The sequence below is a fragment of the Mirounga angustirostris genome, unplaced genomic scaffold, assembly GCF_029215605.1.
Source record: "Mirounga angustirostris isolate CCGP_5_RB_7025 unplaced genomic scaffold, mMirAng1.0.hap1 SCAF_4, whole genome shotgun sequence".
Lineage (NCBI taxonomy): Eukaryota > Metazoa > Chordata > Mammalia > Carnivora > Phocidae > Mirounga > Mirounga angustirostris.
This window is the reverse complement of record NW_026991712.1, coordinates 172,864,381-172,891,586: the sequence shown is the minus strand read 5'-3', so window position 1 is coordinate 172,891,586 and position 27,206 is coordinate 172,864,381. Positions and strand designations below refer to the sequence as shown.

General features: G+C 53.6%; 1 protein-coding gene across 2 annotated transcripts; it reads right to left on the bottom strand.

Moving 5' to 3' along the window:
- Positions 1-695: 695 nt before the first annotated feature.
- On the bottom strand, positions 696-25,553 carry E2F2 (E2F transcription factor 2). 2 transcript variants are annotated; one of them, XM_064589786.1, is made up of 7 exons: positions 24,682-25,553; positions 18,918-19,023; positions 16,829-17,042; positions 16,050-16,208; positions 14,242-14,356; positions 12,251-12,443; positions 696-5,764 (listed from the first exon to the last, which is right to left on the bottom strand). In XM_064589786.1, exons 1-7 carry the CDS (start codon positions 24,931-24,933, stop codon positions 5,487-5,489), a joined length of 1,317 nt encoding a protein of 438 aa, XP_064445856.1. In that variant the 5' UTR covers positions 24,934-25,553; the 3' UTR covers positions 696-5,486. The 2 variants fall into 2 exon arrangements, with proteins under 2 accessions (XP_064445856.1, XP_045754423.1); XM_045898467.3 differs by having other exon boundaries at positions 697-5,764; positions 16,823-17,042.
- Positions 25,554-27,206: the final 1,653 nt, after the last annotated feature.

Here is a 27,206-nt window from a genome sequence, read left to right as displayed (position 1 = left end):
ATTTATTTATTTATTTGAAAGACAGAGAGAGAGACAGAGAGAGCAGGGGGAGGGGCAGAGGGAGGAGAGAATCTCAAGCAGACTCCCTGCTGAGCACAGAGCTGGATGTGGGGCTTGATCCCATGACCCTGAGATCATGACCTGAACCGAAATCAAGAGTCGGATGCTTAACCGACTGAGCCACCCAGGCGCCCCGGTAGTTTTATCTTTTTTAGGAACTGACAAAATGCTTTCCAAGTGGCGGTAGGCTTTTACATTCCCACCAGCTAAGTATGAGCATTACCTGACAATTCATTTAAACTGTTTCTTTCTCTATAAAGTGGTGGTAATAATAACACTGACTTCATAAAGTCAGGGAGAGGGGCGCCTGGGTGGCTCAGTTGGTTAAGCGACTGCCTTCGGCTCAGGTCATGATCCCGGAGTCCCGGGATCGAGTCCCGCATCGGGCTCCCTGCTCAGCGAGGAGCCTGCATCTCCCTCTCCCGCTCCCCCCTCTTGTGCTCTTTCTCTCTCTCTCACTCTCTCTCAAATAAATAAATAAAATCTTAAAAAAAAAATAAAAAAAAAGGGGGGCGCCTGGGTGGCTCAGTTGGTTGGGCGATGCCTTCGGCTCAGGTCATGATCCTGGAGTCCCGGGATTGAGTCCCGCATCGGGCTCCCTGCTCGGCGGGGAGCCTGCTTCTCCCTCTGACCCTCCCCCTTCTCATGTGCTCTCTCTTTCTCTCTCTCTCAAATAAATAAATAAAATCTAAAAAATAAATAAATAAATAAAAATAAAGTCAGGGAGATTATGATGTGTGACGGATTTAGCAAGGCACTGGGCCCAGACACCATAAAGCTCAATACATGACATCTCTTTTATGTTCCCTTGCCTTACTAATGTCCCAAGCTTCAGACCTGGCTTAACTTACCTGGATGAGATTGTCTTCGTGCTTTCCACGTAAACTGACTTCTTGGTGTCAAGTTCCACACCCTTCTCATTAGTCATAGTCCCCTAATTATCTAACAGGACCCTCAACCTAGTCCCCCTCTCCCACTGCCCTCAAGGTTTGTGTCAACCTCTTTGGCTCAGTGGGCTTTCCTAGGGCAAGAGCTCCAAACTGGCAGAGTTGGGGCAAACAGACAGTGCTCCATGAACCGCTCCTCTCTGCTGAACGACAGGACAGAAGATATTCATTGCTCTGCTTGGAAGGGACGTCTCCCGTCCCCTGTATGCCCTAACTCCAGGTGACTCCTGTTTATCCTTTAAGTCATAGTTTGGGCATCACCTCCTCCAGGAAGCCTTCCCTAACAACCACGCTCCCCCTCCCATAATGTATGTTACTGCAACTATCACGTTATTTGTAATTGTATTTTTATATGTCTATGCCTTATGAACATCCTAAGGATGGGGACTGTCTTTATTTACTTCTATCTCCTCAGTGCCTAACACATAGTAGGTATTCAATAACCCATAACCATATCTGTGTACAAAATATTTTGGTTACATGTTAGTATCTAAGTAAACTCTATAAAAAAAGGCTCTTGAACAGGGTCTTAAGGAATAAGCAGGCACCTACTCCATTGAAATGGAGGGAAGGACATGCTGGGTGAAGTGAACAGTAGGTAGAAAGGCCCCACAGAGGAAAAACATATTTTCAGGAGCTAAGAAGTCCAGTGTGGCTATGGGTGGTGGGATGGAGTGGCCAGTGAGGCTGGAGAGGTAAGGTAAGCCACTAGTCATGTTGTAAATTGACTTTTATGCCACTTGAAGGGGCCAGAGGGCAGAGAGGAGCCATCCATTAAACAGGAGAGACACGATCAGAACTGCATTTTTGAGGGAACTCTGGGGTGGTGGAGGGTATGAGTACCCAAACTTCAGCTGCAGTAGAATCTCCTAAAGGGCTCATTAAGCCACAGATTGTGGGTCCCACCCTGAGTTTCAGAAGGTCTGGGGCAGAGCCTGAGAATATGCATTTCTCACAAGTTCCTGGGTAATGCTGGTCTGAGGACCCCACTTTGAGAACCACTGATACAGAGGATGGGATGGAGAAGAATGGGTCACAAGCTTTCCAAACCGTCCAGCTGAGAGGTGATGGAGACAGAGCAGGGGAGGTGCTCACATTTTCGATCCGGGTGCCATGCCGCTAACTTTTCAGTGTCTTAGTGGTGGGATTTCAGGCTTGGTAATAAGCCAGTGTGGGAAAGGGAGGCTGTTTCTGGGGAGAAATCAGCCAGGTGGTCAGGATAGTCCCCACCTTTGACCTGGGAGGGCCAGACCCATACTTGGTAATGACCTCCAGAAAGCACAAGAATCAAGGTTTCCAGAATTGTCATTTAATGCCCAATTATCACAACACAAGGAGGTTTACACGGTGCTCATCAAGGCAGGACCCGGGGCAAAACCAGACCAGAGGGAAGTGACCTGTATAGGGTCCCGGCACAGGGACCAGGTGCCCTTGGGCCTAATCACCCTCAAGACACATCTGCCATACACAAGGCTTCTTCCCTCACCCAGGAGCCTGCAGGCTGGCTGGGCTTCTGGTCACCAAGGGTCCTCATGAGAGAACAGGGTCCCAGGATGAGGTGGGGACCCTGGGACACAATGATCAGAACCAGACAGCTGTCTGCAAACAACCCCAAAATGCTTTCACTTCAAATGCACTAAAGCCACATGACGCTCAGATGCAGGAACACCCAAACGCTTTTACTAGGAACTAAACACTGCAAAACTGAGGCTGAGAACACTCGGGGAGGGAAAGTCAAGTCAAAACCCTCCCAGAACCAGCTTTCTGAGCTTCACCGACCCCCTCGTCCTCCCACAGCGACACCAGTCCAACCATAGCATTGCTGCAGAGAAGGGGCACCACACTGGTCTAGCGAACACTTTTCATGGGAAGGGACATGGGAGCATGGCCCTGGTTTTAAGAAATTTCTCCGAACCTCCAACTCTACTGCACAACTTAGTGCTACTGAGCTCCCTGGAGCCCCCAAGCCTCTGGTGGCCCCCGGGGACACAGGTGACTTGGGGGCCACCGGTGGGCTGGGAAATGTCCTGGCAGATATCATGTACCTCAGAAAGAAAAGTGGCTTTTCTTCCACCCTAGTTCTAAAGTTTACATGGCCCCTAAAGGAAATACCCTCCAAAAGGCATTCTTAAAGCACTTGATGGAACTCTTGAGAGGTTTCAAGTGTCACTAGCAAGAAAAAGAGGTGTGAGCTTGTCACTTCCCCGCCCCCAGCCTGAGGCTTGGCCTGGGCAGTCCAGCCCCAGGGCCAGGCAGGGTCTGGAGGGGATAGCACAGGACAGGGTCAGCTGCTCAGGGTAGTGGCCACGGACCCAAGAGGCAGCCCTTCTGTCCAGCACTATGGCCCAGCATTTGGGGAAGGAGCTTGAATTCTGGCCAGATTTTACTATTAAACCCATTCCCGGTGAGTCCCGCAGGCCTCTTCTCCCTTTTCTCTGATTTAATTCTGGGAGAAAACTCTAGACAGAACCAAAGGCATGGAAGTCAAACATCTCTGTCTTCAGAGATGGGACATGACTAAATGGCAGCCCAAAGACCTCAGAACAGCAAGGCCATCTCGGCCCCACATGGTCCCCAACCAGATTCCATGCAACATTCCCATCCCCTGCCCAAGGGCCAAGGTAGTCCCTTGACCCTAGACATAGTGGGCTTCCAAATAGGCTTCTGATGAGACCCCTGTAAGTATCTGGGGAGGGCAGACCAGAAGCATCTCTGTAAAGCATACAAAATTAGCCCTGTATCCAGAGCTGGGCATCTGTTCCTGAGAAGGCACAGTTAGGGGCCCGGGAAGTTGTGAAAATGACAAAGTACAACTGTCCCCATGTGGGCATTAGTTCACATCGGACCCCACCCCCAAAGAAGCCCACCTTCCCAGTTTTAGGGCAGCTCAGGAGCCATCCCACGAGGCCAACTTCATATTTAAAACCAACTTAATGCTACAAACTTAAAAAAAAAAAAAAAAAGTGCTGCCCAGCTGAGCCCCTGAGGAAACCTAGCTCCCTGAGGGTGGGTGGTGGGCCTCTTAGACCACCATCCCTGCTGCCTCTCTCCAGAGGGCACAGTCTTGGTGCGGCCCAGAGCAGCCCCGCCCCAGGTTGGGTGGGGAAGAGAGCTGACCCCCTCCCCCACACCAAAGTGGGCTTCAGAGACACTGTGGGATGGTCAAGCCTCTGTGGGGGAGGGCAACAGACCTCAGGACCCTAAGCCTGAGGAGGTAACATAAGCCCATCTCCCCATCAGCCGCCAAGGTCTGGTCTGCAATGAAGATTCCTCCCTGTCAGCCCTTCGGCATTCCCATGACAAAAGGAGCCAAAATGCCACCAAGTCCTGGTCACCTCTGTCCTGGGGTGGTGGGGTGGTCTGTGTGAGAGCTGCTTGGGGGAGAGGAGATCCTTAAAGAAGTACTCCCTTCAATAAACAAAAAATCCTTCCAAGGAAGGGGAGGATGATACCAGTAGTTACCAGAGGGGGTGCTTTCTGGCAGTTTCTCGCTTTAATCCCACCTGTCTGTCTCTATGCGGGGGCTGCCACTCCCTCCCGGGTGCTCAGTGTAAGACAGCACCTGTCCCAAGCAAGTGTCACAAATGGAGGAAAGGTGCCCTAGGCAGCCCCTATAGCTGCTTCCACATTCCTGTCCCTGTTTCCCCCGGGCGGGGTAGGGGGGGTTCAGTGCTGACTCCCTGGGGGGTCGTTTTTCATGTTCTAAGGGGACGGAGAGGTAGGGAATTCCATAGAAGTGGGTCTCCACACCTGGAGCCTCGATGCCGCCTCCCCTGGGATGGCTCCCTGCAACCATCTCTGGACAGAGCAGACCAGGAATTCAAGGCTGGCGCCTCGGCTGGAGATGACAAGCAGGAGAAGCCAAAGGGCCTGCAGCCACCACTTACTAGAATTACAAGGCCGAAGTGCAAGTAGCGTTCTAGCAGACTGGACGGGGCCCCCAGAGACCCGGCCCACTGCTGCGGGGAAATCGGGGACCTGGCCTGCCCTCGGACCATGGACAGCACTGGGCCCGTCTGAGAAGTCTTACTAGAAACTAGAACAATCTCCCTGCTAAAAACTCAGGGAAGACAAACAAACAAAACTCAACCTGAAATAAATACAAAGGCATTAAGTGCTTCTTGATAAATTCAGGGTCCTAATTCGCCCCTGAAAGGCAGGGGCAGGGCCTTTCCCTGGACCTGGTTGCCTCACCTGCGGCCCTTCGCGTAGAGGTCAGAGGTCAGAAGCTGGATGGGCCTTCCCAGGCCCAGCTTCCATGAGGAAAGAGAGGACCCAACCCCTGGTACACTCCTTACCCACATCCTCTACGTACCCCCCTGCCGAGACAGCTTCGGCTGGCTGGTGGGTAAGAAAGAGAAAAGGCCCCCGGACCCCGAGGGCAGCACCTTGTGTCCCACGTCACTGCACGGGCAGAGGGCCTGTCAGTCTACGAGGAGGTAGAGCCAGGGGCGGGCTGCTGGGGGCAGGCAGGGCCACTCAATTAATCAGCAGGTCCCCAAGGTCGTAGGAGTCGAAGAGGTCACTGATGCCCTCGCCCCCGTCCAAGCCCCACAGGTAGTCGTCCTGGTCCAAAGGCGGGGAGAAGCTGATCAGGGGGGAGCTGCACGGCAGGCTCGGGGACAGGAACTGGTCCTCGGTCTGCTGCAGAAGTGGGTGTGGCAGCTCTAGCATGCTGTCCGTGGCCTCCAGGGGGACAAGCGGCAGGGGCGGGGGCACTGGCGGCTGCGGGACCTGCTGGGGAGTCAGCGCTGGCCCTGGAGACAAGCAGACAGAGGTCACACCTGGACCTGGTGCCCAAAAGCCTCTGGTCAGACCTCGGAGCACAGGAAGAGCCCTCCCCCGTTCTCTGGACCGCTGTGCATCCTCTTTTCTCCTAACCTGCCCCACACCCAGTGGCAGGCGACACTCTGCCTCTCCTGGCACAGCGGTAGCCACTGCCCTCGCTCTCCCGCACTCTCTCTCCCTCCTCCCAAAGGAGGTGGGATCTCTTGCTCTCCAAACCCTTGGAGCACCTGGGGCACCTGGCTAGCTCTGTTGGAAAAGCACGCGAATCTTGATCGCGGGGTCGTGAGTTTGAGCCCCACACTGGGTGGAAAGATTATTTAAAAATAAAAATCTTTAAAAAAACAAAAAACCCTCGCCCTTCTCACCTTCCAGCCTCTGGCCCCTGAAACCACATCCTCGTTTCCTGCATCACCAATTTCTCTCTCTCACAGATCATTCCCATCAACAGGCAGACACATTCTAACGACTCCTATCTTTAAAAAGCATCCTCCCCGACCTCATGACCCTCTCGAATTCCCAGCCCAGTTTCTGCTCCTTTTCATAGCAAAATTTCTCAAGAATTCCTGTGCTCACCCTCTACTTCCCCACCACAATTCACTCTTCAACCCACTCCAACCTGGGGGCTGTCCCCACAAAGCCACTCAGCCCATGACCTCCTATTGCTGGACTCAATGGTCAGTTCTCAGCCTCATCTTATTTGACCCTCCAGCAGAATCTGGCGCCATTATTCACACCTTCTGGAAACACCTTCTTCACTTGGCTCCAGTACACTAGATTCTCCTGGTTTTCTTCTTACCTCCTTGGCTGCTTCTCTTCTGTCTCTTTTGCTGGATCCTCCTCCTCTTCCTCACTTCTAAGCCCTCAAGGCCCCAGGGCTCCACCCTCAGACTCCTCTCTCTGGCTGCACATCTTCCCAGGCGACCACAGCCACCCCTCGGCTTTAAATCTCTTAGACCTGCCACGCACAGCAGATGCCTCTGGCACAGACCTCACCCCTGAGCTCTGGGCTCCTGCAACACCTCTGCTTGGATGTCTCAGCTACTCCAGAACTTAGCATGTCAAAACCAAACTCCTGGTCTTCCCTGCTCGGCTAATGGACCACCAACCACTCAGCTGCCTAAGCCAAAAGGCCCGAGAATCACACAGAATCCTGCCATTTCCAGGACACCTGGGGGGCTCAGTCGGTTAAGCGTCTGCCTTTGGCTCAGGTCATGATCCCAGGGTCCTGGGATCGAGCCCTACCTCGGGCTCCCTGCTCAGCGGGAAGCCTGCTTCTCCCTCTGCCTCTGCCCTCCCCCTTTTTGTGCTCTCTCACTCTCTCTGTCAAACAAATAAATAAAATCTTAAAAAACAAAAACAAAAAAACTTGCCATTTCCCCAGCACCCAGTCCAGCAGTGAGATCTGTCATTTCCACAACCAAATGTATTCTGCAAGCTGCCCGTTCAGTTCCACTACTGTGACCCTGGTCTAGCCCGTCGTCCCCACTGAGACCGCTGCTGGGGCTTTCTTACCAGTCACCTTGCAACGCTTGTGGTCTAGCTTAAAAATGGCTTGGCCAGCACCGAGAAGGTCCTGCACGATCTAGCGCCTGCTGCCTTTCTGCTCCCTCTGTCCCGCCTCCTTCCACTGACACTCAGCCTCTCCAGCTACACTGGCTCGGCTGTTTCTTTCCTTTTTTTTAAGATTTTATTTAAACAGCCTCTCGGCTGTTTCGAGCACACCAAGTGCATTTCTCCTTAGAGGCTGGAGGTTGCCTTCCTACACAGGGACGAGAATAGGGCACCGGAAATCCCCCCAAATATATCCTGATGCCTTAAACCCCGACCAAGCATTCCTTGGAAAAGAGAGCCGTGTGGTGTGCCCGCCTGCCTGATCAGCCTCTTACTCACCGTGTATCTGTGGGCAAGTGACTTAACTTGGACGAGCCTCGGCTTCCTCACCTCTAAAATGGGGACAATTCTCCCCACCTCGCAGGGTTGCTGAGAGGGTTCAGTGACAGGTGCAGGGGGAGAACCCTTCTCAATAAGCAGAGCTCCAGTTTACCAAGGGCTTACCACGGCCGGCTCTGCTCTCAAGGAGAGGCCTGTTTCACCTCCTCAAGTGGCCCCACAGGAGGCAATATGGGGACCCCATTTACAGATGAGGAAACTGAGGCTCAAAGGAGCCAATTAAATGTATGTGAACGAAAAGAATGGCATGTTTCTTTAGCGGGTTGCTGAGGCCTGCAGGGGTTCTGGCTTGGGAAGAGGGGGAGGCCCCGGGCTCGGACCCCAGCCCCACCCGCACCAGCTGTATGACCTGGAGCCTCAGTTTTCTCAGGAGCAAAAATAAGGCACCTCCTCCCTGATGCGCCGAACAGCAAGGAGAACAGGCGCCGAAGCCTCTGCCGCGGGTGGCCCTCGCTCTCTCGCGCTGCTCATCACGCCCAGGAGCGAGCGGCTCTCTCTCGGGTCAGGGCCTGCGCCACACTCCGCGGGCTCAGACTCGCTTCTGAATCTCCGAACCACACAGGGCAGGCGCCCGGTCTGCATAAGCTTTTTAAAAAATCACATTCACGCTGTCTCACTGCCTGTAACCCACCCAGGAGTCGTGAGGGAGTTTTAAGGGTCCCAGTTTTATTTTTATTATTATTATTTTTAAAGATTTATTTATTTATTTGAGAGAGTGAGAATGAGAGAGAGTACATGAGAGGGGGGAGGGTTAGAGGGAGAAGCAGGTTCCCCGCCGAGCAGGGAGCCTGATGCGGGACTCGATCCAGGACTCCACGATCATGACCTGAGCCAAAGGCAGTTGCTTAACCAACTGAGCCACCCAGGCGCCCTTATTATTATTATTTTTTAAAGATTTTATTTATTTGACAGAGACACAGCAAGAGAGGGAACACAAGCAGGGGGAGTGGGAGAGGGAGAAGCAGGCTCCCCGCGGAGCAGGGAGCCCGATGCGGGGCTCGATCCCAGGACCTTGGGATCATGACCTGAGCCGAAGGCAGACGCTTAACGACCGAGCCACCCAGGCACCCAAGGGTCCCAGTTTTAGAGACGTGAGGACAGTGGCTCTAAGGGGCCAAAGTGACCCGCCTCCAGTCACCAAGTCACGGTAGGCGAGGTGCAAACACAAGCCCCCGTCTTCCAGTGTCGGCTCCTGCGTGGTAGCGACACTTACGTTTACCTCAGAATGTGAGAGCCTGGAGAGGTGTTAGAGACAACCCTTGTCCAAAAGCCCCTCAGTGACAGATGAGAGAAACTGAGGCCCCAAAGGGTTAGTGATTCCCCCTGGTGATGCCAAAACCTGGGTCCCCAGACTGGGTGTGGCCCCTGGCGCTCAGACCTCAAAAGGGCTCTGCTTCAGGCCAGAACATGGAGCGTGTGTGTGTGAGATAGAGTGTGTGTGAGTGTGTGTGTGAGAGTATGTGAGTGTGTGTGAGAGAGAGAATGTGTGTGTGTGTGAGGGTTAGGGTGTGTATGAAAAAGTATGTGAGTGTGAGGTAGTGTATGAGAGTGTGAGGCTGTGTGCGTGTGAGAGAGTGTGTGAGAGTATGTGAGTGTGTGTGAGGGTGTGAGAGAGAGTATGTGAGTATGTGTGTGAGAGAGTATGTGATAGTGTGAGGGTGTGTGTGTGTGAGTATGTGTGTGAGGGTGTGTGTGAGTGTGTGTGTAAGAAAGTATGTGAGTGTGTGTATGGGAGAGAGTGTGTGTGAGAGTGTGAGGGTGTGTGTGAGAGTATGTGTGTGTGTGAGAGAGAATGAGTGTGTGTGTGAGATAGAGTATGTGAGTGTGTTGTGAGGATGTGTATGTGTGTGAGAGTGTGTGTGTGTGTGTGAGAGTATGTGAGTGTGTGTGGGTGAGGGTGAGGGTGTGTACGAGAAAGTATGTGAGTGTGAGAGAGAGTGTGAGGGTGTATGAGTGTGTGTGAGAGTGTGTGAGGGTGTGAGGGTGTGCATGTGAGAGTATGTGAGTGTATGTGTGAGAGTATGTGAGTGTGTGTGAGAGAGTGTGTGTGAGAGTGTGAGGGTGTGTGCATGTGAGAGAGTATGTGAGTGTGTGTGTGAGGGTGTGTGTGAGAGTATGTGAGTGTGTGAGAGTGTGTGCATGTGAGAGTATGTGAGTGTATGTGTGAGATAGAGTATGTGAGTGTGTGTGTGAGAATGTGAGTGTGTGTGAGAGAGTGTGTGTGGGTGTGTGAGAGTGTGTGCGTGTGAGTGAGCATGTGAAGGTGTGAGAGAGTATGTGAGTGTGTGTGTGTAAGGGTGAGGGTGTGTATGAGAAAGTATGTGAGTGTGAGAGAGTGTGAGGGTGTATGAGTGTGTGTGAGTGTATGTGAGTGTGTGTGTGTGTGTATGTGAGTTAGGACACCTTCCAGGAAATGTCCTTCTGTTCCCTTTGGCAAGGACATCACTAAGAGACCACATGGCAAGGGTGGAGAGGGGCATCCATGGCACAGAGCTGGCTCCTGGGCCGGCCTCACCACCAAGCACTCTGTCAGCCTCTACTCCTCCTGGGAGCACAACTGATCCGTAAAACCGAGGTAAAAACCTCACCCTTGCTTATGCTGGAGGGTCCCCCACCTCTGCCCCCGGTCTCAGAGGACATCTGAAGTGAAAGTGGTTCTAACCGGGAGAACTGTGCGCATGTTGACAGTGGAGTGAGAAGGCAGAGCGAAGCGGGAGGGTAAACAGGGTGGGGCACAGGTCTGGCATGGGAGATAGGCACTGGGCGGGGCCTGGAGGGACAGATGGTTGGTGCAGGGAGAAGCCTGCGTCCCTTGACCAGACCAGGACACAGGAGAGATCACCAGAGAAGAGCCGGGGGTCTGGGCTCTTGTCCAAGCTCTGCCTCCAACTTGCTGGGTGACCTTAAGGAAGTCAGTCGCCCTCTCTGAACCTCAGCTTATTCATGTGTGAAATGAAGGGCTGAGTTAGATCAGGGCTCAGCAAACTTCTATAAACGGCCAATGGCATTTTAGGACTTGCAGGATACTTACAGTCTCTGTCACACAGTCACTTTCTTCTTGCCCCCCAACTCTTGAAAATATGAAAACCAACCTTAGCTCATGAGCCACCTAAAAACAGGCCAAATTTTGCCTGTAGGCAACAGTTTGTGGACCCTTGAGTTAAAGAAATGGAATCCGGCCTGTGTTCTGTGGACGCCCCACGAAGCCTCTTCCATCAGACCAGTTTGAGCTCTGGTTTGTTTAAACACCAGAGTTCTACTTAAGGGAATTCTGCTGCTAAAAAAACAGAAAGTTGAACACTGGCCTCCATAGCCTCGAAGGATCTGTCAGTCCGACCTGATGTGTGATCCCCGTAAAGGGCAAAAACCATCCTGGGGGAAGGGCCTTCCCAGGCTCCCATTTCTACTCCTTCTGGACTCCTTCCCTGGGACCTCTCCCACCTCTTTGCTCCCTGGTGACTACCTCATGCTACTTCCTGCCAGGTATAGCCTGCTTCAGCTGTACGGTCCACCTCCCAGCCAGGGGGGAACTGCTCCGGTCAGGAGCCCTTTCCTTGATCTGTTCCAAGCCTCATGGAGAGGACTGGGCTAGGAGTTTGGGGACTGAGGGTCAAGACACAGTTCCGTTGCCTCCCAACTAGGAGACTTTGGGTGAGTCCCATCAACCTCTCTGCTTCAGTTTATTCATCTCTAAACTGGGAACAACAAGGCCTACAAGAATTGCTGCGAGCAGTAACGTGATAACATAGATGTACCTAGTACATAGTTGTGATTTAAAAAATCTTAGGGGCGCCTGGGTGGCTCAGTCGTTAAGCGTCTGCCTTCGGCTCAGGTCATGATCCCAGGGTCCTGGGATCGAGCCCCGCATCGGGCTCCCTGCTCTACGGGGAGCCTGCTTCTCCCTCTCCCCCACCCCTCCACTTGTGTTCCCTCTCTCGCTGGTCTCTCTCTGTCAAATAAATAAATAAAATCTTTAAAAATAAATAAATAAAAAATAAAAAATCTTAGTTGAGCCTTCCTTCAAAAATCTGAAGTGCCCATTTACTGCAGGCTTACTGAGGGCCAGGGGCTTTGCTGTTGGTAGTCAGCATAGCAGTGTAGTTCTAGCAGTAGCAGGAGGTTAATGGTGACAAGAATAGTCAGCAGTTACTGCGAGGCACCGTCCCAAGGGCTTTACCTACACGAATTCACTCAATCCTCACAACCTACGAAGTAGATACTGTTAGTTACTGCGCCCAACTTACAGGTGAAGCTAAGGCAAAGAGAGGTTAAGTGACTTGTCCAAGGTCACACAGCTGGTAACTGGAAGCGTGGGGATTCAAACCCAGGACCCCTCCGCCCCAGAGCACATCAGCCCCCCACGGAGACAAGAACACACGCACTTGCTTTATAAAGTGTAAAGTGTGAGCTGTCCCTTCGCTGCCCAACCGATGTTGCCACGGAAAAGGAAACTCTAAGGCTAGTTTCTCTCCCCACCTCCTGTCGCTCTGGATAGAGGGTCCTACCTTGGGATGCCATGGGTTCTATCATCCCAGGGTCGGTGCTGCTGCCGGGCTGGGTGGAGTCAGGGCTGGGGCCAAGGGTGGAGGTCGGGGGGAGGGGCTCCTTGGCAGGACTATCCGGCTCCTGCACCTCCTCTGGGCACAGGTAGACTTCGATGGGCCCCTGGGTGCTCTTCAGATATATCTGCAGGTTCTCCTAGGGGAAGAAGAGAAGCCAGGTCATGGCTCTGGGCAGCTGGGCACTGACTCATGGGGTGGGGTGTATGGATGGGGACACCCAGGGCTCCCACCATCTGTGTGAGCAAGCTCAACTCCTGAGCTGGGCCCCAACACCTGCCCCATCTGACCGTGGAGGACATCTGCTCTTTCTGCCTGTCTGGCCCCCAGGCTCCCTTCTTTGAGGGAGAATATCTTGATTTTCCTTTGGGAAACCACTCCTCTCCCACTCTCAAGTCATGTAGTTTGGGGGGACAACATCTTTCCCAACTCCAGTGGGTGAGCTTGGGGTGCAGGCTGGGAAAGTCACAATGATGGTGACTAGTTCAGGGAAGCACATGACTCAGCTCAGTCCGCTAGCATCAGACCCAGGACTCGTGCTGGACTTGGAAATGAAAGCTCCCTTCCCACAGGGGTCGCCGCTGGGATCATGAAAGCTTTTGCCACTGGAAGAGGGGAACCCGCCTGGGAATGGAAACAGCACAGAGAATGGCAGAGAAAGACAGAGAGCATGGGGTGAAGCGAAAGTCATAGTTGGAGCTCCTGCGTCTAGCCCTGCCCTCTGCACCTGTCACTTGGTTCCCCATAGTCCCCTCCACCCCCCACCCCTGACTTAAGCCATTTGGATTTGGCTTTTGTGACTTACAACCAAGAGTCCTGATACTTGGCCTTCCCACCCCTGCTTCTTCCCTCCCACCATCAATACACACCTGCCATTCCAACACGCACTCAAGTCTCCTCCCTGGTTCACCTGCAGGGCCCTCTGTCTACCCCTATTTCCCCTGACAAAAGTCCTGTTCATTCTTTAGGACCCAATACCTGTAACCATCTATGGGCTCTTCCTCCAACTCTCCTTTCTCTGGGCCCTCAAAGCATCTTAAGTCTATAAATGGCAACATGACTCCTTGCTTGGGTCTTTTTCCCACTAGGTCCTGAGCTCCTTCAAGGCAGGGGTGGGGCCCCATTTATCTTAATATCCTTCCATTAAACAAATTATTTCTTGAGCCCTTATATGTGTCCAGCTCTGGGCTGGAGGTACCCCAGGAGCGCAGCATGCTTTTGTGGAGTTTACCCTCTAATAGATGAAGCACAACATAATCACATAATCACCAATATCTCCGAGCAAACGGAGGTTAAGTGCAGTAGAAAAGCACAGGTAGTTATGAAACCGGGGCGGGGGAGGGAGGGGTGGGGGGTGTAATCAGGGAAGACTTCCTTGAGGAAGTGACCTCTGAGTTGAGACCTGTAGGACGAATAGCAGTAAACCAGGCAGAAAAAGGGAAGAGCATTTCAGCTGAAGAGAGTAGCAGCAGGAGGTCTTATACTGGGGACAAGCTTAGTGTGGTGGCGACACTGTAGAGAAGTCAGCGTGGCTCAGTCAAAGGCACAATGGGGCAGCATGAGAGAAGAGGCTGGTGAGGTCAGAGCACAGAAGGTCTCATTAGGAAGTAGTAAGAATTTGGGTCTTTAACTCGGCGAGCATGATTAGCAGGAAAGGATTATGGTGAGCACTAATACCATGGTGTGCGGGCACAGGAGGGCAGGGGCTGGTGGGTGCAGAAAGGTGGCAAGAGCGGAGATTTTCTTGGGCCAGTAGCTGATGTCTGTTGTCCTTTCTAGCTCCTGCCGTCGCTGCCCCAGCTCAGAGACCACCAATCTTGCCATGGGCGCCAGAATGGTTCAGGGAAGCTTGTGGCCAGTTAGCGCCAGGGACAGAGCCTACAGAGCAGCCTGGGACCCTCCATAATCTGCTCTCCACCAAATGCTGCCCCTCTCACCTCGCTCCTGTCGGGCACTTCCAGTCTTGTCTGTGGAGGGGCCTTGACCGCGATCACCGTCTGCTCCTTAAAGTTGCCAACGGCACGGATGTCCTGGTAAGTCACATAGGCCAGTGTAGGGGCAGGAGAGTCAAGAGAAGTAACTGGTCAAAATTCAAACCCCTAGCCTGCCAGGTGAAGCCTTGGAACATGTCTTTCTCATTCCTTACACAGCTTGGAAATAACCAAAAACGATAACCTGTTCTTTCAGTATCATAAGCTACCTTGGATACCTTTAGAAAATGAAAAATGGGAGTATAAATCATTTTTTTAACCAATTTTTAAAAAGCTGCCTCCTGTCAATTTTTTAGACTTTATCTTGGGCGCCTGGGTGGCTCAGTGGGCTGAGCGTCTGACTTCGGTGCAGGTCATGAACTTGGGGTCCTGGGATCCAGCCCCATGCTGAGCTCCCTGCTCAGCGGGGAGTCTGCTTCTCCCTCTCCCTCTCCCCCCCCCGCCCGCTTGTGCTGTCTCTCTTTTTCAAAAAGATAAATGAAATCTTAAAAAAAAGACTTTACCTCTCAGACTAGATCATTATCTCTGAGCAGGTAGTAAGACCTGTCTTATTTCTTTATATTTCTCACAATGCCTAGCATCCTTCCAAAAATACAAAGTGAGATCCAAAAGCCAATGAGATGGTGGAACCATTTGGGAAAAATGTATGAAAAGCCTTAGCAAAATCCATGTTTGTAATTTCAATCCTAGGAATCTAAGGAAATAAGTAAAAAATATAGGAAAATGTTCTCTATACAAAGATATTCATCACAATCCTGCTTTATAAAAGCAAAAATCTCAAACCGATCTAAATGTTGATTCTAGGCCTTCTCAACAAACCAGAATGTAGTCTGAGCAGGACCGTCTCAAATCATTCTAAATATGAGGTTAAATCACATGAGGTTGCTGTTTTTGTAAAAAATGGTCCAATAGCAACAATTCCATGTGGATCAAGCAAATAGGGAGGATCTGTAGCAACGTTAAAAACTCTCTATGGTAGGGGCGCCTGGTTGGCTCAGTCGGTTAAGCGTCTGCCTTCTGCTCAGGTCACAATCCCCGGGTCCTGGGATCGAGCCCTGTATCAGGCTCCCTGCTCAGTGGGGAGCCTGCTTCTCCCTCTCCCTCTGCAGCTCCCCCTGCTTGTGCTCTCTCTCACTCTCTCTCCGGCTCTTGGTCAAATAAATAAATAAATAAAATCTTAAAAAAAAGAAAACCTGTCTATGGTGATATACTAAGTGGGGGAAAGCAGGATATAAAATGTTGTGTATAACAGCTCACAACTATATTTAATAACACATACCCTGTGTATGGGTAAGAAACAAGGGCTATTTTGGGGTGGCAACTGTTTCTTTCTTTTCTCCATTTTCCAGATTTTTGTTTTGCTTTAAAGATTTTATTTATTTATTTGTCAGAGAGAGGCAGAAAGAGCACAAGCAGGGGGAGTGGGAGAGGGAGAGGGAGAAGCAGACTCCCTGCTGAGCAAGGAGCCCGACGCGGGGCTTGATCCCAGGACCCCGGGATCATGATCTGAGCCAAAAGCCGATGAACCAACTGAGCCACCCAGGCATCCCTCCATTTTCCAGATTTAAAGAAATGGACTTACTTTTCTAATGAGAGTGGCTTCCATAGACTTGTGAGGAAAAGCCACCGAGGAAGGCAGAAACACCCCGGAGGGTGAGCTCCCCCTGCCGGGAGATTCTATCCGAACTCAGGATGGCTATGAGCATGCAACAGGGCCCTGCTCCCTGACCGCTTCCCCCCACCAGACAGGATATCTCTTGTTGGCCTTGTCCTCGGTCAGGTGCTTGAAGTTCAGAGAGCAGCTCTGGATGAGCTGGTCCAAGGCCTGCTCTGTGCTCATCAGCTCCTTCAGCTCCTGCCCCAGCTGTTGCTGCTTCCCGGGCCGGGTGGGGTCTTCAAACATTCCCCTGCCTCTGGGAACAGAGCAGTCCCCCAGTGTCAGTCTCAGTCCACATCCAGGGGCCCAATCCCAGGGCTACAGCGCAGACCCGCACAGATGGTGCGAAACCCCAGAATGGGGCCATTGGTATGTTCCACAACGGTGCCCCCTGGGCTGTGCAAATCAGTGGTCTTGCCTTCCAGGGAGCTGCTAGGAATTGGAAACTGAAGTTCGGGGGTTGGGCTAGGGAAAAGAAACAAGTCAAGCCTGACCCCACTTTTGAGGGGCTCCCAAAAGGCAAGGCATTTGGGGCAGGCTGGGGTCCACGCTACACCCCAGCCTGCCCCAGATGCCTTGCCTGGGTTCTCTGCAGGTCTGCTCTGATCTTCGTAGGAGGAAAGGAGCCTGGAGGACTCAGATAGCAGAGCTGGAAGGAGGATCAGTTGCTACAGCCCAGCTCCCAGGGGACTTTCCTAAGCTAGAAGAGGAGAATCTTGGGATCCCCAACTCAAGAGGATCTAGGTCCTCTTAGGCCTTTACATGTCTCGGCTCCAGCCCCGACACACACCCGCCGGATAGTGCACCCTCCCACCTTCACCCACAGCACATGCACCCACAGGTGCCATTGGCCCCAGCACAGGCACTCACACCCACTGGATGTTGTTCTTGGCCTTCTTACGGATGAGCTGGATACCCTCCAGCACATTGGTGATGTCATAGATGCGCCGTTTCTGCACGTCTAGCACCTCGGCGGCCCAGTTCAGGTCCAGGACCCCATCCTTGGATTCGCTCAAGAGGTAAATGAACTTCTTGGTGAGCAGCCCCAGTGATGTGTCATACCGAGTCTTCTCTCCAGGAGACTTGGGTGCTAAGGGGAAAAGGGGCCCGGTCACCACTCAGGGAGAGCCAGCCTGGGGACCCTCATCCACGGATCTGGACCTATTAAGTACCACCCTTCACATGAACACAGGAGTAACCACTTCCCAGTTTACAGAGCACTGCGAGGCAGGAGGTCGTTCGCCAGCCCCGTCCAGGCGGGGAACCTGATACCTGGAGAGGGAACATGACTAGCTTAAGGTCTCACAGTCAGGGGCAGGGGCAGGACTGGAAACCAAGCATCTTCTAACTCCTGGTTCAGAGCACCTTTCCACCATAGCTTAGGGCAGCCATATCAACACCCCCCCTCCGACCACCACCAATGACAAATACTGTGTGTAGGTCACTGTTCGAAGCACTTCCCATATACAACAAATGCAATCCTTACAACACCCTATAAGCTGCTATACAACCATCCCCATTTAATGGATGAGACTACTGAGGAACAGACAGGTGAAGTAACTCGCCCAGCTCACTCAGCTAGAAAGTGACAAAGCTGGGATTTAAATCCAGGCAGCCTGGCTCCAGAGTCTTTCTTCTTAACCATTACCCTCTCCTGCCAGCTATGCCAGGAATCTGGAATTAGGGTAAGAGAGAAAAGGAATGATGCGCTGGGATTCGAGCACATTTTTCCACTTGCATTTTCTTTCCACGTGTAGCCTAATGATTATCTGAAAGGAATCAGTCCTATAATATCAAATGGGGCAGGTTCATGAAAAAAGGATCCTTTCTTAATGAGGCTGATGTCACAAGACCACATCCCAGCTGCAGTATCTTAAACCACGAGTGGACTTTGGCAATCAAGTGACTTGCAAGTCATACAGCAAGCCAGCGGCCAAAGAAGTTCTGGAAACTGAGTTTTGGAGAGCCTCAGATTCCTCCAGAAGGGGACTTTAGGACCCCTTCACATTTGGCACACAGGCGGTTTGGGTCAGGTTTTGCACCCTTGGCAGACATTGCTAAATGATCAGTGCATAGTATCTCTCAATCAAATGCTCCAGGCAGCTTCTACCCATCAACAGGAGGGCCAACTCTCTTGCTATTATTCCTGATCTAGCTGTGCTTTGTTTTACAGATGAGACAGCTAAGGCTCACAAGAAGAGTGGCCAGGGCCCTGTCCAGACCCCCAAATTCCTGATCCTCACGCTTTGCACCCAGTGACATAACCTTCTTCAGGAGGTCTCTGACCCCCCAAATTATTGTTCCTCCCTAACATAAGTTTCTAAAACTCCAGCTGGAACCAGGATATTGATTGAACATATCAGGAGCAGAAGTAGAAATTCCCTGCAGCTTAGCTTTCGAAAGACACCACCCTGGTGGCCTCTGGATCTTAACCTCTGAGGCACACTGAGGTTTAGACTAATCCAAGCTTCACTTCCCTTGGAATCACTCATTCAGCTCTCTTCCTGTGGGACAAAGACCCTGGTTCACCCTGTTCCTCTCGGAGCTGGATTCTGTCTTTTAGAAAAGGTCAGACTGAACTCAAGATAAACTTTTTAAAAAAATGAGTAAGCTCCCAAGTAAAACACCAGTCATCATTCTGGTCACGAGAGTGGTGTATGATGTGGGAGATGCAGGGCCCGCTTGGGTTTGAGTCCTGACACTCCCCCCCCCTCCCCAACCAGCAATGTGACCTTGGGCAAGTCACTCAAGCTCTGAGTCTCAAACCGCCTCATCAGTGAAAGGGGGACAGTGCTAAGCACGGCAGGGTTCCGTGACAGAACGCAGAGGAGCCTGCTTTGTAAACGGGGAAGTATGCGGCAAATATCACTCCTGCTGATGTGAGTAGGGTTGCTGCCCTCTGCCCCTGTCCGCCCCCCGCCCCCCTCCCGAGCCTGCCCTTAGATGCCCCACCAGCCCGGCTTACTTCTGGGGCTGGCGAGGCCGTCCACTCTAATGCACTTGCCCTTGGGAGTCCGGAATTCAGGGACTGCTGGCCTCCCGATCCCCTCCAGGTCCAGCTTCCTTTTGGCCTTGGAGAGAGGAGCGAGAGAGGCAGAGTTTGAGAATCATTCCTCCTTCAGTCTTTCCCCGAGTCGGGGCCAAAGCACGGAGGCCACCAGCAGCCGCTTTCTGTGCCTCAGTTTACCACCAGTCCTGGTGTAACATCACTGCCCTTGGTGAGGTAACAGTTCAGCTCGCCAAGTGAGCTTTCGGGGGGAAAGGGGGCCCTGTTTTCTGAAGAGCACACGACACTCTCATCCTGAGGTGCAGGTACCTGAAGATCACTGAAGCCATTCTGGCCAAGAGCTCAGGGTTCCTTAATAATGGGCCCCAAGGTCACTTGTACATCCGCCGTCCCCCAACCCCCATGCCCAGAGGAGGATGCAGGGAGGAAGGAGTGGGTAGGACCTAAACCACATCAGGCTGGGGAGAGCCTCCCGCGCCAAGTGCAAGAGCAGCTGGCCCGGCGGGCCCTGGTGCCCATCACAGCCCCACAGCTGGCCCTTATCAGGGTGGGGCTGGGCATCCGCCCCGGCCCAGGAGACTTCCTGGCTCAGTGCCACACCCCAGGGAGGTGCCCACATCGCGAGGCAGAGCCAACATTCCCCACCCCCATGTTTGGGCTCCCACTCAAGGGCCCCAGGGCCTCCTGAATAGACTCCATTTGCCATTCTTTCTTTGCTGAGAGGGGCAGACAATGAATCCTTCCCCTGCATCTCAAGGACAAACAGCTGAGGTCCCCCTGCTCCCCCTGCCTGTTCCCGCCAAGCTTGGGAAACACCTGCTGGGGAAATCAAACCACAGACCCATCTGCTCTTCTCCACCCCACTGCCACCAGGCCCCAATTAGGCCCAGAAGCTGCACTGGCCCGGAAGGGGCCTCTCTCCTGTTAGGGCTGGGCAGGGGCAGGGCTAGGGTACTGGGGCACTGGGGCATAGGTCGGAGGCCTGGACTTGCCTCTCCCAGCTCCTTTGTGGGCTCACTGTGTGTGTGTGTGTATCTGTGTGTGTCTGTGTGAGACTTGGGGAAGTACTCCACATCTAGGAGCCTCAGTTTCCTCCTCTGTAAAATGAGGCAGAAAACACCTGCCTTGAGGGACCACGGTGAGGAATCAAGGAGGTAACTCCTGCAAAGTGCTCAGCCTGTGGCTCAGCACACATAGGTGTTCAGAAAATGCAGAGTCCCTTCCCTGAAATCCAGGCTTGGCCTCTTCCTTGACACACCCTTCAGGGGGCCCCTGAGCCCATTTCCTTCCTCTCCCTCTCCCCTAATCACCCAGACACCCCTAAGTTGGTTGGGACAGAGAGGCCTATTTTAACGTTTGACAGTGAGGTCATGCTCAGCAGGGCTGAGACTTCTAACTGCTGCTGAGCACAGCTGGGCAGACAGGTGTGGGAAGTGGTGACAGCTCTTCTGGCTATCAGCTCGCCTCCCCACCACTGCGTCCTCCAGGAAGTCCTCCTGGACTGCTTCCAGGAGACCCGTTCCTTGGTTTGAGGAGCCTGGATACGATGCTCCTCTCTTCCACCCCTATCCAGACCTGGACATGATCCAAACACTTCCCTGCTCATTCCTCTTGAAGTCTCTCTGGAATATTCTTTTTCTAACCTCTCAGCTGGTGAGATCCTAGATTCTAGGGACTGTGACCTATCTTGTGTCTAGATAAAGGCCCAGTCATTCACTGAGACCTTCCACATGCCCTGGGCCGAGCCCCAACATTCATCACCTCACTGAGTCTCCCTAGCACCACCAAACCCCATTTAACAGCTGGAGTAACTGGGACTTGGTGAGCTCCAACGTCTTTATCAATCCCGACTGAAGTTGTCCATCCCAGGACCCTTCATCCATCCCGCAAGAAGGAATGCCAAGAGCAACGAGAGGAAGAGAAGTCAAGCTGAGTTCTACCCGAGGCACAGGCGGAGTGACCCAGAGTCTCCCCAACCCCATCCACCTCTCCCACCTGACAGGAGCCAGGCCCTGCTGAGTTCACAGAACACGAGGAAGAACCTCACTACCTGCAGAGCGGGGAGAAGGAAGGACCTTGAACAGAGTATCTGCACTGGGCCTATCACGTGCTCATCAGTCCTGAGCCATCAGCACTGGCAATTACTCTTGGCAGAAGAGAAATGGAGACTCAGAGAGGGTAAGCCATGAGCCCTAGGTCACACAGACAAAGGGCAGAGCCAGACTTTGAACCCAGGATTGTCTGACTCCAAAGCCATGTGCCAGGCCGTCTCAGCTCTTTCGCACACATTCCCCCAGATTTTGCTGGAACTTGAGCCAAGGCCTGGCTGTGCCCACCGGCCCCCATTACTTTATATACACAGACCAGTCCCCTCCCTTCCCTTACGGTCCCTCCCCTTACCCAGGACTTCAAGTGTCCCCAAGCAGCAAAATGTCCCTCATCCAAGGGTATCTCCCTGACAACTTGGGGCACAGCCCATGGATGGGCCTGAGCCTACAGAACAGAGGTGGCAGAGGACAAGCCCAGAAAGATGCGGGCCAAGGAGAGCCTGAGCAAAGGCCTTGGAGTCAGACCCCCCTGGGTTCCCCTCTAGGCCTCCCCCCTTCTTAGCTGGGTGAGCTCAGCAAGTCGGTTGACCTCTGGAGCCCCACCTGTAAAATGGGCATAATCTGCTCCACCCCGGCCGGGGATTCAGCGGCAGTGCAACAAAGCGCTTTGCTCACACAAGGAAGCCGGTATCACCAAAATTCCAGGGGCGCCAGCAAGGGGAAAGATTAGAGGTAAGCTGAAGAGACGGGGATGCGCCAAGAACAAAGGCCAGTCTGGCTCTAACCTGGACCCTCTTTGGAGGCAGCCCCTTTGGCTGTTTCTTAAAGGCCTGGTTAGGATTCAAGTTCCCTCGGCCAACCCCAAGGGAGAAGAGTGAAGCTCCCTCCTTAGGCAGCCCCAGAAGTGAGAGGGCTGGAGACCACCAGACACAGCCCCACTCTGGGCAGCAAAGTGACGAAGGTGGGGCTCGAAGGAGGGGGAGTGACTTGCCCAAGGTCACACAGGGAATGGAGCCAGGTTAGCCCAAAGTCCTAAATTTAGACGGTGGGGGTAGGAGCAAGTGTTCTAGATCCCAGCTCTACCACTCCATAGCCTGCATTTCCACATCTGACCCCGTCTTGAATAGTTGTTCCTTAAAATGTTCCTTTGCTTTCACGGTTCTCAGGGGACTTTGGAAAAGACAGACAGAAGGAAGGAGAACTGTGCCGAATCCCACCCTCTTCACAGATTCCCATAGGAATGAGACAGAATCACGTGATGTACCTGGCTGGCCTAGGGACTCCATAGAGAATCCCAAGCCTTCCCCAGAGGGTGCTGGAAAGAGCCCCAGACAGGGAGTGAGGAGACCAGGGCTCAGGCCTTCATTCTGCCATTGAACTTGGTTGCCATCCCTGAGGTCCCTTTAAACAGCAGCTCCCCAACAAATCCTACTCACCCTGCACTTTGCAGCCTGGCCACAAACCAAGCAGCCACACCCAGGGTTGGGTTTGGAGCTGCTCCAGGTCACACCCTGGTAAAATGAGTAAGCAGGGGGCCAGGCCTGCCCATGGGGCTGGGGGCCAGGGGGCATCTGACGGGAGAGGGGGCTCTCGGCCTGGCAGGCCTTTAGGGGAGTCTGATGCAAGGAGACTCTCCCACTTCTTGGCTTGTGACTTGGACAAGTGACTTCACGTCTCTGCTCAGTTTCCTCATCTGTAAGATGCCTCATCCCAGGCATCTTGGCCAAGATAACGAATGTGAAGAGTGCCAAGCAGTGCCTGGCACACGAGTGGCGTTCAGTAAAAGAGAAGCATTCTTGCTGTGATCACTGAGCCCCTCTGGGAGGGAGCTACAGACAGATGCACTCGGGCTCCTCTGGAAGGGAAGCAGTTCAAAACCACAGCTGTTACTGAAACGCAGCCACTGAAACCCCGCCTGGGCGCCTGAAAGCAGCTTGCCAGAGGGGACTGCACCCACCACTGAGCCCCTTCCCCCCCCCCACCAAGGGGCACCCAGCTCCTCGGTTGGGCAGTACTGCAGAAAGTCAAGGCTGCAGAGAAGAGACCAATGATCACCAGCCTTGGTCATACATCTCCCTGTATGATCTTGGGCAGATCACATCCTCCCTCTGTGCCTCAGTTTCTCCCTGGAGCTACTAATGCCTCCTGCTTCCCAGGGTACAAAACAGTGTTAGGTTGTAAAATGCTGAACATAAGATGCCCAGTCTCAGTTATCTTTGGCTGCTTGACCTGTGAAATGGGAATTGCACCCCTGCCTCCTTCCTCCTAGTTGGATGGAAATCATGGGCAGGAAGGGGCTCTGGAAAGTTTAAAGCCTTGAGCATGGGCAAAGCATGATTCCCGTAGCAGGGACTTGTGCCTGCTGCATCCAGGGAAGGCTGGGGGTCTGGGCCTGTCCACTGACAAAGGTCTGACCAGATGCCTCTACGGCAGTGAGGGGTGGTCTTAGCTCTTTACCTGAACTTATTCACCACTCACTCACAACGAAGCAAACTACAGCACCCCCATCTCCCCTCCCTGGAGCCTCTTTCCAAAACCCAGGACCTGGAGCTGGAAATGACCTGAGATGAGTTAGCCCAACTACCCCATGGACACATGCATTTTCAAGAAAAGGAAATGTGGGGCGCCTGGGTGGCTCAGTCGTTGAGCATCTGCCTTTGGCTCGGGTAGTGACCCCACGTCATCGGGCTCCCTGCTCTGCGGGAGGCCTGCTTCTCCCTCCCCCACTACCCCTGCTTGTGTTCCTTCTCTCGCTGTGTCTCTCTCTGTCAAATAAATAAAATCTTTTAAAAAAGAAAAAGAAAAGGAAATGTAAGCCCAGACTGGGGCCAAGACTTGTCCAGGGACACACTGAATTAGTGGCAGTCAGGACCAGAAACCAGGCTCCCCACCCACCACCCAATTCCCCCAGGGCATTTCCCACCCCACCCACCCCTACCCTATGGTTGTTTCCATTCTCAAGGGCTCCAGGAATTCCACTCCCACAAAACACACCCTGTACCTAGTGCCCAGATTTGGGGCCCTCCCTGGCAATGGCCTGAGAGAGGAAAAGTCCATCTGAATAGGAAACCCAGGGGGCTGCCCCCAATTTGCACCTGCTACTGGCTGTCTGGGAGGGAAGACTGGGCCTGGGAGAGACACAGGGCAGATAATTGGGAAAGAGTTGGTTGTACGGGAGATTTAGAGTCTGTTCAAGCCAGGCTGGACCTGAAAGACACCCCAGCCCTGCTTTCCCCCCCACCCCGTTTTAAAGTCCCCACTGTATGCCTAGACCAAGCCCTATACCTGGACCATAGCAGATGCCCAGTACCAGTTTCTGGACCAAACAATGAATGAAAGAATGAAGGAATGGTGGCAATGTTGGCTCCGTGGACTTCCTCAAGGTCACACGGTGCAGTGGGGGTAGTGGGCTGAGTCTCCGCACTCCCAATCCAGTGCTCATTCCACTCGACTCCAATGGATGAGGTTATTTCATCCCAAGTCCGAAAACGAAGGGCTCTTCAACTCAGATATGCAGGGCAATGGGTTGTTCTGGAAGTTGAAAGCTCTCTTTTCCCTCCCCAACTCGACCTGTTTCGTTCAAACTGGGTCCCAGGCGCCCCTCCCTCCTTTCCCACACCCGCAAAAGCACAGGGAGAAGCGGTGGGCGGCGGTGGGGAGGTCCCCAGCATTACCGGCAGCCGGCCAGCCGGCACGCATCGCACAGCTTGGCCCTCCGGTCCGTGGGGGGTGGCGTCGAGGCAGGTGCCGGGCACCGCAGTGGGAGGCACAGTCTGCGGGTACAGCGAGGTGTAGTAGGTGGCGGTGGCCGGGCAGAGCTGGGGGCTGCTGAGGCCGGGCGGCCACAGCTCGGTAGGGCTCATCGCGGGCAGTCCCTTCGAGGGCGGCCCGGCGGCTGGAGCCAGGGCCCGGGGCCCTCGCAGCATGGCGAGCGCAGCGCCCCCTCCCCAACCGGGCCTGGCGCGCCCGCGGGCACCTGCGGGCTCGGGAGCCCGCGGAGGCTCACACGGCCCGAGGCATGGCGCGGAGGCCCGGGGGAAGCCGCCAATGGACGCCTGCGGGGCAAGGCCGGACCCTCCCCTCCTGGCCCGCCGCCGAGCCGAGCAGCGCTTGGAGATCCCCGCTTGGAGATCGCCCCGCGGCGGCGGCGGCACGGCCGGGGGCTGTCCCGCCCCGAGGGCGGCGGCGACCCGGGACGGCCCCGCGCCCCCGAAACGCCTGGCGCTTAGGGTCTGGCTGGCTCCCGGCAGGGGTCTCTGGGGTCGCTGGGGGCTCGGAGGAGAGGCGATGCGCTCAGACGGGGAAGGGGGGCCGATTGCACCGACTCCCTCTCGCCTGGCTCTTTGGTCCCCAAGCCTTTCTCTGCCTCTTTTTTTCCCCTTCTTCTTCTTTTTTTTTTTTTTTTTTTTAGCGCCAAACTGCGTGCCGCGAAATTCGGATCTCCCGCGGAAAATGCCGCGCTGTGGTTGGCCGCCGCTACAGGCACAGGCTCCACCCCCCGGAAAGGACCGGTCCCCAAGGCTGCGATTGCAACACGAGCTTCGCTGCTTAAAGGGGCCGCCACACCTCCTGTCGCCCGGCGCTCGCCGGCCCTAGCAGCCCGCCAAACAGGCTGGGAACGGTGGTTCCCGTACCGTGCGGCAGCAGCCGGAGCAGCGCCGGGCCCGCTGAGGAACGGGCCCGGATTCCCTGGGGTGGTGGGAATTTGGGCACGGAGTCCTGTCCTGAGCCCGGACCCAGCAGCACATTACCCAGGCCGAAGGCCTTTTGTTACTTTGCATGCTTGCTTACTTAGCATATACGCTTTTATATCCCTTCTCTGCCCCGCTAAAATGAAAGCCAGGAAACCTGTTTTCTTTCTTGGCAGGGGGGCGATGGGTGGAGCCTAATATTTATACCTCTTCGTAGGAGGATGCTAACATCTGCTGAAGGCCTACAGTGTGCCCAGCACCCTGCTAGGTCATTGCATGGTTTTATTTCATTGAATCCAACAATCCCCGGAGGAGGCATGATGGTCTTCGTGGTAAAGATGGAGAGACAGAAAGGCTAGGTAACTTGCCCAAGATCACACAAATTCACTCACTTGAGAACTAGCAGTCCAATCTGGACAGGCCAGCTTCTGAGCCCTTGTTTGTTCCAATAAAAGGTTTCTCCCCCACCCTCCCAAGCTGTGCCTGCCCTGTGCAGGCCTGGGTGGGGGCTGGGGGTCCAGAGTGCAGAGCTCTGTCTTGTTCTCAGTAACATTCCCAGAGCCCCACACTCGGTAAATATTTGAACATCTCCATGTTTTTCCTAAACAATCCTTTTGTCACAAGAGCCTCCCTCCCTCATTCAAAACCTTCATTGCCAATAATCCATTTACATTCCCAGTCTCTCCAGCTTAGAGATGCCGAGGATCCAAGAAGTGACCTTAGCTAGCGAGTGGTGGAGTTGCCAGAAGCTGAATTCCAAGTCTGCCGATTCCTGCCTGGTGCTGCGTGATTTCTATGCGGGGCTGAGGCTGGCATTCAAAACCCTCCAGAGTCAGTCCCCAGCTTCATACCTGGTCCTTATCCTCAGATCTCGAGGATGAGGTGGCACTAATGCACGGTGATCAAGAGCCCAGACTTTGGGCGCCTTGGGTGGCTCAGTTGGTTAAGCGACTGCCTTCAGCTCAAGTCATGATCCTGGAGTCCCGGAATCGAGTCCCACATCGGGCTGCCCGCTCAGTGGGGAGTCTGCTTCTCCCTCTGACCCTCCCCCCTCTCATGTACTCTCTCTCACTCTCTCGCTCTCAAATAAATAAATAAAATCTTAAAAAAAAAAAAAAAAAAGAGCCCAGACTTTGTAGCAGACAGCACTGGGTTCAAATCTAGACCCAGCCACTTAACCAAGTGTGTGACTCCAGGCAAGTTTTATAAACTGTCTGAGCCTCACTCTTCTCACACTATTGACACCCACCTCACAGGATTGTGCGGAAATCTCATGAGGTATGTACAGCTGTCAGCACAGTCTGGTTCCTAAAGAACCTCAAGAAATAGCTGTGGTTACACTTCCGGCCTTATCTCCAGTTCGCAGACCCCTTCAGTCCAGTCTACATATTTCACTGTTCTTCAGGTCCAGCTTAATAACCTCACCTCCTCCAGGAAGCCTTCCCTGCCTGCCTCCCCTCTCCCAGTCAGAGTGCTTCTTGCCCTCTTTCCATGCTTAGTGTGTTCTG

Excerpts from the sequence above, each read along its gene's own strand:
- E2F2 (XM_045898467.3), bottom strand. The coding sequence starts at position 24,933 with ATGCTGCGAGGGCCCCGGGCCCTGGCTCCAGCCGCCGGGCCGCCCTCG. Across the intron at positions 14,357-16,049 it reads GAGGACAAGGCCAACAAGAG|ACTGGCCTATGTGACTTACC; the intron begins ATATCCTGTCTG and ends TCCTGCCCCTAC. Across the intron at positions 12,444-14,241 it reads AAGTGCCCGACAGGAGCGAG|GAGAACCTGCAGATATATCT; the intron begins GTGAGAGGGGCA and ends TTCTTCCCCTAG.